This window comes from Triticum urartu, unplaced genomic scaffold, assembly GCF_003073215.2.
Source record: "Triticum urartu cultivar G1812 unplaced genomic scaffold, Tu2.1 TuUngrouped_contig_3374, whole genome shotgun sequence".
Lineage (NCBI taxonomy): Eukaryota > Viridiplantae > Streptophyta > Magnoliopsida > Poales > Poaceae > Triticum > Triticum urartu.
The window spans coordinates 1-11,684 of NW_024113907.1; the positions used below are offsets into that span (position 1 = coordinate 1).

The 11,684-nt window shown below is 45.8% G+C and overlaps 2 protein-coding genes and 8 non-coding genes across 10 annotated transcripts; 7 read left to right on the forward strand and 3 right to left on the reverse strand.

Moving 5' to 3' along the window:
* Positions 1-81: 81 nt before the first annotated feature.
* Positions 82-897, reverse strand: LOC125527246 (histone H1.4-like). Its single transcript, XM_048691790.1, has one exon. It carries the CDS (start codon positions 795-797, stop codon positions 375-377), a length of 423 nt encoding a protein of 140 aa, XP_048547747.1. The 5' UTR covers positions 798-897; the 3' UTR covers positions 82-374.
* Positions 898-1,035: 138 nt separating this feature from the next.
* On the reverse strand, positions 1,036-1,107 carry TRNAP-CGG. The gene has a single exon. It is a non-coding gene; the product is annotated as a tRNA-Pro (tRNA).
* A 6,891-nt stretch (positions 1,108-7,998) lies between these two features.
* TRNAP-CGG lies at positions 7,999-8,070 on the reverse strand. The gene has a single exon. It is a non-coding gene; the product is annotated as a tRNA-Pro (tRNA).
* A 1,514-nt stretch (positions 8,071-9,584) lies between these two features.
* Positions 9,585-10,071, forward strand: LOC125527248 (ubiquitin). Its single transcript, XM_048691791.1, has 2 exons — positions 9,585-9,745; positions 9,855-10,071. Exons 1-2 carry the CDS (start codon positions 9,643-9,645, stop codon positions 10,046-10,048), a joined length of 297 nt encoding a protein of 98 aa, XP_048547748.1. The 5' UTR covers positions 9,585-9,642; the 3' UTR covers positions 10,049-10,071.
* Positions 10,072-10,470: 399 nt separating this feature from the next.
* Positions 10,471-10,588, forward strand: LOC125527254. The gene has a single exon (XR_007292028.1). It is a non-coding gene; the product is annotated as a small nucleolar RNA snoR86 (small nucleolar RNA).
* A 74-nt stretch (positions 10,589-10,662) lies between these two features.
* On the forward strand, positions 10,663-10,781 carry LOC125527251. Its single transcript, XR_007292025.1, has one exon. It is a non-coding gene; the product is annotated as a small nucleolar RNA snoR86 (small nucleolar RNA).
* A 130-nt stretch (positions 10,782-10,911) lies between these two features.
* Positions 10,912-11,029, forward strand: LOC125527252. The gene has a single exon (XR_007292026.1). It is a non-coding gene; the product is annotated as a small nucleolar RNA snoR86 (small nucleolar RNA).
* Positions 11,030-11,104: 75 nt separating this feature from the next.
* LOC125527253 lies at positions 11,105-11,223 on the forward strand. Its single transcript, XR_007292027.1, has one exon. It is a non-coding gene; the product is annotated as a small nucleolar RNA snoR86 (small nucleolar RNA).
* A 75-nt stretch (positions 11,224-11,298) lies between these two features.
* On the forward strand, positions 11,299-11,417 carry LOC125527249. Its single transcript, XR_007292023.1, has one exon. It is a non-coding gene; the product is annotated as a small nucleolar RNA snoR86 (small nucleolar RNA).
* A 118-nt stretch (positions 11,418-11,535) lies between these two features.
* Positions 11,536-11,628, forward strand: LOC125527250. Its single transcript, XR_007292024.1, has one exon. It is a non-coding gene; the product is annotated as a small nucleolar RNA Z266 (small nucleolar RNA).
* The last annotated feature ends 56 nt before the right edge of the window (positions 11,629-11,684 follow it).

Genomic DNA, 11,684 nt, shown 5'->3' on the forward strand with positions numbered 1-11,684 from the left:
TCCATCGGTTCGCTCTCGCCGGCTCTCCCCTCAGCCCCACAGCAGAGCAAATAGCTGAAGAACTATGTCAGCAATGCAGATTCTGAACCAGTACTAACCTGATGCCAAGAAATTAACTACTACCGCTGTCTTCCCCCAATACCCCCAAACATTTCAGACAAGCATCAAATTCGTCACTCGAATCGACCCAGTAAATCGAATATGTCAATGCCAAGTAATTTACCGCTGATTTCTCCCCCCAAACCACCCAAACATTTCACATAGGCAACAAATTCGTCACCCGGATCCACCCAACAAACCAAATCAATCATGGCCACTCGCAGGAATCAACCAGAGCAAGAATCAGGGGAAGGAAGAAATGGAGGTTGGGGGAATCAAACGCACGTGGCGGAGAGGTAGTGGATGAAGATGCGGGCGCTCTCGGCGAAGGCGGCCATGGCGTCCTTGTTCACAATCACCTCGGCCCCTCCCTCTGCCCCCTCGCCGCCGGACGCGGCCCGGGCCAGCTTGTCCTTGACCAGCCGCCGCACGATGGCCTTGGGCAGCTCCTCCACCTCCGCCTCCGCCATCGCCGGCACCGGCGCGGCCGCGGCCGCAGCCGCAGGCTTCTTGGCCTTGGACCCCTCCCCCTCCTCGGCGGCCGCAGCCGCGGGCTTAGGCTTCTTGGCCTTGTTGGCCTTGGCCCCCTCCCGCTCCTCGGCGGCCGCGGCCGCAGCCTTAGGCTTCTTGGCCTTGGTCTTGGGCTTGGACCCCTCGCCCTGGGCGGCCGCCTCCGGCTCCTTGGCCTCCCCCGCCATGGATCCTCGCGCTGCTGCTGTGCTGGCCGGTGAGACGAACGGCGGTAGAGAAGAGGAAGGAGGAGGGGAAACCCTAGCCGGCAAAATCTTGGCGCGCTCCACTTTCCCCATTTCCCGCCATGGCTGGCCTTAATGTGGTCGAGCTCGAGGTATTGCTGGGCCTCGTGGGCCGGGCTGGGGAGGGGGATAGGCCCAGGAGCAAAAAGGAAGAGGCCCAGAAGGAAGGGGGAAAAATGGGGGGGTGTTCCGAGAATCGAACTCGGGACCTCTCGCACCCGAAGCGAGAATCATACCACTAGACCAAACACCCTGATTCGTCCTTTCTTAACGATGCTAGTTCTCTTATGCCTATCGTTGTCAGTGATCACCAAGAAAAACTCTGCATTTTCTTATCTTAGGGTAATGGGGGGAAATGGAAACTTGCCAATAAATGCGTGAAAAATGCGATCCTATTTTCATTTTTTGTACTGATTATACATGATCATCTAAGTAAACACGCGGTGGAATGTCGACAGTTGTCATTATTGTTCCGCCGACCATCAGGTCGTGAGGCTTTTCCATGGGATGTTTTTGATTTGCATTCTCATCTCTTAGAAAGACGTCGGGATAAGCTATCTCAGTGTCCACAACAGCACATGCGTTGGTTTGTGTCGGTCGGAGGTCCATAAGATCATGGCCAGCCTTTCGCCCCAATTCAACGCGAGAAGGGTTTTTCTCGATGGGTTCAAGGCCGGCATTCGTTTCCTCTGGGTGGAAAGAAGAAGATTGTTGGTAACTTTTTATTATGTTGCACTTTTCATTGTCGTGACAACAATTAGCCTTTCCATCCTATTTTAGTTTTTGTTTAACCTGCTTTGCCTACTTTCATTTCTAGTTCTTCACATTACATGATAAAATAAACACATCACGTCACAATCTAGAAAACCCAAACCCAACCTTCAGAGAAACACTCAACACCTTGAAAAATATGAAGATGTTAGATTTTCATGCATGAGAGGTAGCCGCACAGCATGCACATGGCGTGAGCCTAGAGCACATTGGTGAGGGATTCGAGTTTCCTTACACATGATAAACTGTCCTATATGCCCTTCTTTATATAATACTATATTGAGAAACCAAAACCTCTACTATTAAAGGGGAGTTTGCGGTCGTGATATTTAGGTGGTACGTTGTTTAGTCGCCTTCATCGTTTCCTCCCACCTCTCCCTAGCTTGTGCACATGAAACAAGAGGAAACTTCCTCTCCTCTCGTTTCCAATTTCTCTATACCAAATCAAATGTAAGATTCGCGATCAATGGCTAGGTATAACTCCTGCTCACACACCGCCACCACCCTCGCCCTTCACCACCCTCCTGATTGCACGCTACACCGTAGCCACTCAGCCAACCTCTTCTTTCTTCACTGGACTTGGCCATGGCGGTGAGGGCCGACACCTCACCCTCTCGTGTTCTCGCCTTTGAGCCTTGATTCGCTTCTGCCCTCCATCCATTTGCTCCAAGACGGCTTCCGCAACGCAAAGCAAAGTCAGCAACCCCTCAACGAAGCCCTCATCGAGGTCTACTCGGCTTCAATTCATCTCTCATCGGAGCCATCAATGGTGAATCGAAGACCAAACCCGCCAACCCGCGACGATGCGCTTAAAGTGGCTTAGCTAGATTTCATATTTTGTTTTGGATTCGGTACTAGTAGCTTAACATCTGCAGGAACAAGAGGGCCATAGGATAGGCTGGCTAGCTCCAGCTCACCCACTTCATCCCGCAACCATCGTCGCCCTCCACGCCATCATGCCAGCTTTCAAGATTTGGATCTATGGAAGGCGTGAACTATGTGAAGAGGGTGCATCCTTTATTAGAATTTGACGGGTCATCTTCATCGTAGGCCGTTGCGGCGAGGAAGTGTGTGACGGAGTAGATGGGAGTACAAGGACGCGCGTGGAAGGCCAAAAATTCGGACTTACTTACATGCTTTTCCTCCATTAAAGACATTCTCACAGGTGTGTCAATCTTGATCCGTTTGATGTCTTTGTGCACTTGGAACAAAATATTCCGCCTGGCCGATGGCAAACGCACATATAGCAAACTTGGCTTGCCTTGAGATGAATTGAATCTGGTTGCAGCGGGGCTAGGCGACAGATGGATTGATTGATCGACTAGCTATTGGAAATATGCCCTAGAGGCAATAATAAATTAGTTATTATTATATTTCCTTGTTCATGATAATCGTTTATTATCCATGCTATAATTGTATTGATAGGAAACTCAGATACATGTGTGGATACATAGACAACACCATGTCCCTAGTAAGCCTCTAGTTGACTAGCTCGTTGATCAATAGATGGTTACGGTTTCCTGACCATGGACATTGGATGTCATTGATAACGGGATCACATCATTAGGAGAATGATGTGATGGACAAGACCTAATCCTAAGCATAGCACTAGATCGTGTAGTTCGTATGCTAAAGCTTTTCTAATGTCAAGTATCATTTCCTTAGACCATGAGATTGTGCAACTCCCGGATACCGTAGGAGTGTTTTGGGTGTACCAAACGTCACAACGTAACTGGTTGGCTATAAAGGTACACTACAGGTATCTCCGAAAGTGTCTGTTGGGTTGGCACGAATCGAGACTGGGATTTGTCACTCCGTGTAAACGGAGAGGTATCTCTGGGCCCACTCGGTAGGACATCATCATAATGTGCACAATGTGATCAAGGAGTTGATCGCGGGATGATGTGTTACGGAACGAGTAAAGAGACTTGCCGGTAACGAGATTGAACAAGGTATCGGGATACCGACGATCGAATCTCGGGCAAGTATCGTACCGCTAGACAAAGGGAATTGTATACGGGATTGATTAAGTCCTTGACATCGTGGTTCATCCGATGAGATCATCATGGAACATGTGGGAGCCAACATGGGTATCCAGATCCCGCTGTTGGTTATTGGCTGGAGAACGTCTCGGTCATGTCTGCATGTCTCCCGAACCCGTAGGGTCTACACACTTAAGGTTCGATGACGCTAGGGTTATAAAGGAAGTTTGTATGTGGTTACCGAATGTTGTTCGGAGTCCCGGATGAGATCCCGGACGTCACGAGGAGTTCCGGAATGGTCCGGAGGTAAAGATTTATATATGGGAAGTCCTGTTTTGGTCACCGGAAAGGTTTCGGGGTTTATCGGTAATGTACTGGGACCACCGGAGGGGTCCGGGGGTCCACCGGGGTGGGGCCATGGGCCCCAGAGGCATACATGGGCCAAGTGTGAGAAGGCACCAGCCCCTAGGTGAGCTAGGGCGCCTCCCACCATGGCCCATGCGCCTAGAAGGGGAGAAGGGGGCAAACCCTAAGGGCAGATGAGCCCTAAGGCCCATGCTCCCTGCGCCTCCCTCTCCTCCCCCTCTTGGCCGCCACCCAAAACCCATCTAGGGCTGCCGCCCCCCTAGGGGTGGGAACCCTAGAGGGGGCGCACCCTCCTCCCTCTCCCCTATATATAGTGAGGCCTAGGGGCTGCCCATGACACGCGATCTGATCTCTGCCTGTTGGTGCAGCCCTCCCTCTCTTTCTCCTCATATCTCGCGGTGCTTGGCGAAGCCCTGCAGGATTGCCACGCTCCTCCATCACCACCACGCCGTTGTGCTGCTGCTGGATGGAGTCTTCCTCAACCTCTCCCTCTCTCCTTGCTGGATCAAGGCATGGGAGACGTCACCGGGCTGTACGTGTGGTGAACGCGGAGGTGCCGTCCGTTCGGCACTAGGATCATCGGTGATTTGGATCACGACGAGTACGACTCCATCAACCCCGTTCTCTTGAACGCTTCCGCTTAGCGATCTACAAGGGTATGTAGATGCACTCTCCTTCCCCTCGTTGCTAGTCTCTCCATATATAGATCTTGGTGACACGTAGGAAAATTTTGAATTTCTGCTACGTTCCCCAACACTAGCAACACACACACACACGCACACACGATGCAAAGCAAATAGACAAAATAAGATTATGTTTTGTTTTGGTTATAAGGTTAATATTTTCTAGCTATTTTTCGAACTGATATAATAGGTATGTGCCCATGATTAATCTACTTTATTGGATTACCAGATATAGGATATTGATTTATATTATTTTTCTTCTGGGCCATGAATTTCTTGCTATTTATTGGGTCACCAAAGATGTCTGACAGGCCCACGTGTACCATAAGAAACAATTTAATTACGGACCATGAATTTATTGCTATATTGGAGATTGATCTCGTTTATTGGGTAACCAAATATTGGCTCAATGAAAATTATAAGGGGTTGAAAAAAACATAAAAAATTGGTGGAGGGTGCAAGGTTGGATAAAAGGGGTGGTGGGAAGAAAATTGAGTGAAATATGGAACCTTAGATTCTTTTAAAGTAGTCGGGATATAGATAGAGATAGAGATAACACATGGCCAAGTAGACTTAGCATTTCTATACTACTTGGGCAAGCAATTGTTGCTTAACTCTGTCATTTCAGTGTGATCTATAGGCAACCAAAAGATAGAAGTAGCAACTTGGTGATTTTATTATTTTATCTAGATTGATTGTGCTAATTTAAGTAGTTCTAAGTTACCATATAACATAGCTATTACAAGATTTGTCGATATAGTCCATGTTTTGCTCTTTCATTTTTAGCGAATGGAGTGGATTTTGAAATCTCACATATCAGTTAGTTTTTTTGTCAGTCAAGTTCAGTGCTAATTCTTTTTATTGTCCTAATTGTTATTTCATATAGGCTACATTGTTTTGTTGTATAAGGTACTTCATATAGGAGGTCAAGCTTGAAAAAGGTAGATTTGTCGACAAGTTGAGAATCATGTTAATCAAGTTGTCATGATATTCCCCTGCTTCAAAATGCTCCCTCGCCGATATGTTAGCTAGCATGCCTCTGAATGTTGATTGCCTTTTTACAGGATTTGACCATTTATGCAAGCTTTGATTCATGACGTGTCGAGCTTAAATTCTTAACGACCATCCTTTCCAACATGCAACACTTGGGACATGGTGCTCAATCCTGTTTTTACGTGCTTTTTTAGCTCAGAGGTTTATTAATTTACTTGGGATCTAACTAGATATGTGAACGAATAACTTTATTCTGGTTTTTGTAAAAGACCACACCTACTAGAAGGTTATTGTCTTTATGTTGCAGATCATTTTATAAAGTTGGCTGTTTGTTAACACCAGTTTCTATTGCAGGCTGTTGAACATGTATAATTTTTTTTGTAAGAGAACGAATATAAGTGTGTTTGAGTGAGGCCCAGATACAACATCTCACATTTTGTTTTGGAATCATGTTTACTTAAGTCCAAGAGGTCACCAGCTGAAGGGATGGTACATTTTGATGTTTTGGTTTTGTCACTAAGCTTGACAACTTCAACTGTACCAGCATCATGAAGAAACTTTAGTTCTATGGTACAAATCATTGTAGCATTAATGTGTTTAGTTCTGTAGGTTGTGTTTGGTGCATGGAAACAATGGAATATGAATTTGGCTGCTGAGCTATGAAGGTAAGGAAAAAAATATTGCCCCATTATTTTTTCGTTTGTCTGGTTGTGGTCAGTCTCTTTTAAGCATGTATAATTTCCTATGGTTGTTAATTGTAATCACATGCATGTAGAAATAGAAGATTTTTTTTCATCATTTGAGTGTATACTAAAAGGTCATGGTACGCATAAGTTTTTATCACATCATTCAAGGATATAAGACCCAGAAAAATTCAAACAAGATGCAACATTTGTTGTAAAGCCATTACACAATGCATCATAGGACCATCTCAATGGCTCTTAGAGAAATTTGTTATAGGCGGGTTAACTGGTTCTTCCTTCTCTTTATTTTGCATCACTTTATTATTGTCTATCAAGCCTTTGGTAACCTATATATTTACAAGCAGTGGCGAATCTACAGAGAAAATGGAGGGTGGGCTGGATGCCTATTTCATGCGAATATATGTTGTGTTGGGCTCACAAATAGCTGGATTGGGCCTTTAAACTAGTAGTAAAAACTAATTTTGCAAAGCTGGAGGGGGGGCTTAAGCCTGTTAAAGCCCCCCTAGTAGATTCGCCACTGTTTACAAGGAAACTAGGCCGGTGTATTTTTTATGACTAATAATTGTATAGGAAACCTACTTGCATGGTATATTATAAACTTCCTCTTAATTTGCCTTTGATAACAAACATGATAGTGTTGTACCATTGAAAAAAAACTTTTGTGCCATTTTGATTTATTGCATTGTGTAGGCGGAAAAAAAATCATTCTCCGTGTGGAGAACCCACCGAGAACATTTTTTGGACTTTTGTGGTACTAAACGAGGGGTCTTTTTAGCGGCCTTGCTGATATATAAAAACCAAGATATGGCATACAATGTGCATGTAAGAGGGACATGATTTACAGAACCAGGTGTTGGTACACCTGCTAGTGTATAAGAACAACGAATGTGAAGTTTTCCTCTGCAGCATTTGGTCAGAGGCACCGAGGTAAACTTATTTTTGATTGAATCATGATGAGAAATATATTCACACGAGTCACCCCAATTTTGTTTAAAATTGTATCAATAAGGAGATATTTAACACAACACAATCATAACTGGCACGCGACGTACGCCTTGTGAATTAATCATGTTCTTACCAATGCCTCATGTCTAAATTTATTGTTCCATGAGGGCATTCATGTAGACCCATCCTTGTGTTTTCTCGTGACAATATCTTCAAAGCTAGACCCATTTTTCCATGTCTCCTTTGGACCTATATGTTGGATCTTTTTCACGTGCTAAAGCCAAGTGGACTCGCCCCCGCTCGGCAGCGGCACACACCTAGAACGAACAACGCGCTTCGACCTAAGTTATTCTTGCATTATCTACATGAGCAAAAACAATCGACAATGACCTAAAACATAGTCAGACGCTATGCCGAATGTTTTCTCTATGGAAGTCCGGTGATCCGCTTATTTGTGTCTTTCTTTCAGGAGAGAACCTTTTTAGTTTTTTTAGCGGTTTTATAGGGCGAGTAATTTTTTTTTGAGGCATTCATTATAGGGCGAGTAGGGCAGTTGGCCCAAGAGCCTGTCTCCCCTAAAAAAACAAAACAAACCTTGGTAGTTGCTAAAAAAAAAACGATGCCGTAGGAAGTGGTTGGGCTCGAGGAGGAAGGGCAAAGGCCCATGAGGGCAAAAAGGTCACGAAAAAGAGAAAAAAAGGGGGCGTTCCGAGAATCGAACTCGGGACCTCTCGCACCCGAAGCGAGAATCGTACCACTAGACCAAACGCCCTGTTCATGTCTAAATTTATTGTTCCATAAGGCATTCATGTCAGATGTATGTTACAAATCCACTAATAGCTTGATTAAAGTCCCTCAAAAATAGCTTGATCCAAGTAAAAGCAACATCATTTTTCTGGGATCAGATATCATCGAAATAGTGATGCTTTTTTTTAAAAAAAACTTCCAAATAGGTATGTTAGAGTCATCATCAAACACCTTAGACCTAAAACCGAATCTTTGTAATGAAGCAGAATCCGAGCATCCCACAAATGGATGGTAAAGGAGCCGGAGCGGAAGATTTCGCCATGCTAGTTAATTATTAGAGAGCATATCACATGTTTTGACGGGGGTCATTATCCATTAGCAACGTGTATGTCACGGGTTCAAGATAAGTACATGTGTTATACTCCCTCCGTTCACTTTTGTAAGACTGTTTAGTCACTGGAGGCAACACCAAAAATAGTTTAATGTTAGCTGTCTAAAACGTCTTACAAAAATGAACAGAGGGAGTAGTGTACATCGAATTAGTGAAAATGGGGTGGTCTTGATTATTTTGGTGTCCACAGATCATAGGACGGGAGATAAAGGTCGTAGTTTTGAAAGATTTTGTACCGAGCAAATTAGACAAAACATGTAGGCATTGCATGATGATGAGATTATAAAAAAGTCAAGTAAAGAAAATGAGAGAAGCGCCTAGGATGACTGGGTAAAATTTCAAGATGATATGGCGGCTCAATCTCTCGGAGGTGCTCATAGGGATAGAGTGTGCATGTGTGCGTTCACAGAGAATGAGTGTATGCGCGTATATATATGAGCGATTGCATATGCGCTATGTTACAAGAGAAAAAGAAATGCGGGTCGCCTATGCGACTAGATTGGCTACGCATGCACGTAAACATCCATACGTGTATGCATGCCCACCAGCCGATCGTAACAATAAAACCGGGAACGGGAACGGCCACGACGCAAACCACGCCTATACCTCTCTCCTTTCCCTGGCCTAGCCTTGCTGCCTATATATACCCACGCAAGAAACCCACGTACGTACGTACGCGCAGATCCCCAATGGCGTGGACCAATGCCAATGAACACCTCTCGTCCTCTTTGCATCTCGCTCGGCGGCGGCGGCGGCGGCGTGCACCGGGATCGAGCCCGATCGCACCATTGTAGTCGCCGCCGCCGTCCATCCCAAGTGCCATGGCCTCACCAGGTACGCTCGACTCGAAGAATGATCCGGCCACCACGTCGTGCCCGGCGGCGGAGATGTCACCGTGCCGGTGGTCACCCCTTCCCCTGCATGCGTGAAACCATCAGCGCAGACGAGCAAACGCACGAAGGCATGATCGATGCGCTGAACTCTTTAAAAAAACAATTCTTCGAGCAAAAAAAAAAGCTTTTCTTTTTCATAATGGAGTGGGCCGGGTACTAGGTTATCCAGTCATGCACATCCGTCCCGGCCCGTAGGAAAACAGGCCCAGCAGCCCACACGAAACCCTAGAGAGGAGAGGAGAGTGAAGCCAGCCAGCCAGCACTATATAAGCGGGCGCAGCCGGCCGCTCCATTTGCGCCGCCACCAGCCGAGATGCAGATCTTCGTCAAGACCCTGACGGGCAAGACCATCACGCTCGAGGTCGAGAGCAGCGACACCATCGACAATGTCAAGGCCAAGATCCAGGACAAGGAGGGTGGGTTATCTGCTTTTTCTTCGCAAAGATCTCTTCTTTGGCCATGGCCGGCCGTCGAGCTTTTCTGATTCTGACCGGTTGTGTTGCGTGTGTGGTTGTGGGTGCGCAGGGATCCCGCCGGACCAGCAGCGGCTGATCTTCGCCGGGAAGCAGCTGGAGGACGGGCGCACGCTGGCCGACTACAACATCCAGAAGGAGTCGACGCTGCACCTCGTGCTCCGCCTGCGCGGGGGCATCATCGAGCCCTCGCTCCAGGCCCTCGCCCGCAAGTACAACCAGGAGAAGATGATCTGCCGCAAGTGAGTAACACCGCTCCACCTTACGTTTTCACCGATTATTTTCACTTCCAGATCATGCACGGTCGTTTTATGGTCGATGGGATGTGTGGACGAGTGAGGCACCCGCCTATACTTTGTCATCTGCGTAGCCCAATTCAGCAGTTGATTTTCAATGGCGGGGAGATTAGATACCACCCGCCTATACTTTGTCTCCTGCCTCGCACGCTTCAGCAGCTGATTTTCAACGGCGGGAAAATTCACTCTTGTGTTGTGTGTCGCATCGTTCTTTGGTTTCTTATTGGTATAATTTGTTTGCATCTGTGTTATTCTTGTGTGAGTGGATTAGTTAGAATGATGATTCGGTTAGATGAGCCAAGTCTCACCGTAGCTCTGATGATTGGAGTCATTCCAACTTAGGTCCGAAGTAAAACTTGTAGCCAATTTGCAGAGCAAAGGGACCTGTATAGTGGTGAATCTTTGCATTGAAGGTTGGCGATAACGAACGCAGTTCTCCGTGCCGCTCAGACTTGCTCTGCTGTGACGGCCTCGAACAATCTGCTACATCATTAACGAACCTACAAATTTCTAGTCGGTGAAACTTTAGTTTGGAAATTTAGGAAATGGATTAGCCAATTTGCAGAGCAAAGGGGCCTGATTAAGTGGCGAATCTTTGCATTGAAGGTTGGCAATAGCGAATGCAGTTCTCCGTGCCACTCAGACTTGCTCTGCTGTGATGGCCTCGAACAATCTGCTACATCATAAACAAATCCAAAACATTTGTAGTCAAATCCAAGTTTAGCATGGAGCTACATAACAAACCAATCTAAAAAAATTAGTAGTCATTTCAATGTTGGTTGGAATATTTTGGAAATAGATAGCCAATTTGCAGAGCAAAGGGGCCTGATAAGTGGTGAATCTTTGCATTGAAGGTTGGCGATACAGAATGCAGTTCTCCGTGCCGCTCAAATTTTCTATGCTGTGACGGCCTCGAACAATCTGCTACATCTCTAACCAATCTAAAATAAATAGTAGTCATTTCAATGTTTGTCAGAATATTTTGGAGATAGATAGCCAATTTGCAGAGCAGAGGGGCCTGATTTGGTGGCGAATCTTTGCATTGAAGGTTGGCGATACAGAATGCAGTTCTCCGTGCCGCTCAGATTTTCTATGCTATGACGGCCTCGAACAATCTGCTACATGTTTAACCACTCTAAAAATATGTAGTTATTAATACTTGTTAGTCTGGAAATTTTGGAAATAGATAGCCAGTTTGCAGAGCAAAGGGGCCTGATATAGTGGCGAATCTTTGCATTGAAGGTTGGCGATAACAAGTGCAGTTCTCCGTGCCGCTTAGATTTTCTGTGCTCTGATGGCCTCGAACAATCTGCTACATCATGAACCTACAAATGTGTCATATGACACATTCAAGTTACTGTCCTTGGCTGATCTTGGATTGTTTTCACTTGTTTGCAAATAATTTGCTTTCTGTGTATGGTTCTCAAACAAGTGTTGCGTTGGCTGGAATGATTATCCAATTAGATGTACGAGGGGTCACCTTATGAGCTACAACCATTTGAGGCATAAATTCTATCTGACCAGCCAATCTTCTTGAAACTTGAATTCTCTTGTGCCAATCTTCTTGCATTTTGTTCTGATTGAAT

Coding starts and splice junctions, on each gene's coding strand:
- LOC125527246 (XM_048691790.1), bottom strand. CDS start 797: ATGGCGGGGGAGGCCAAGGAGCCGGAGGCGGCCGCCCAGGGCGAGGGG.
- LOC125527248 (XM_048691791.1), top strand. CDS start 9,643: ATGCAGATCTTCGTCAAGACCCTGACGGGCAAGACCATCACGCTCGAG. Junction 9,746..9,854: donor CAAGATCCAGGACAAGGAGG/GTGGGTTATCTG, acceptor GTGGGTGCGCAG/GGATCCCGCCGGACCAGCAG.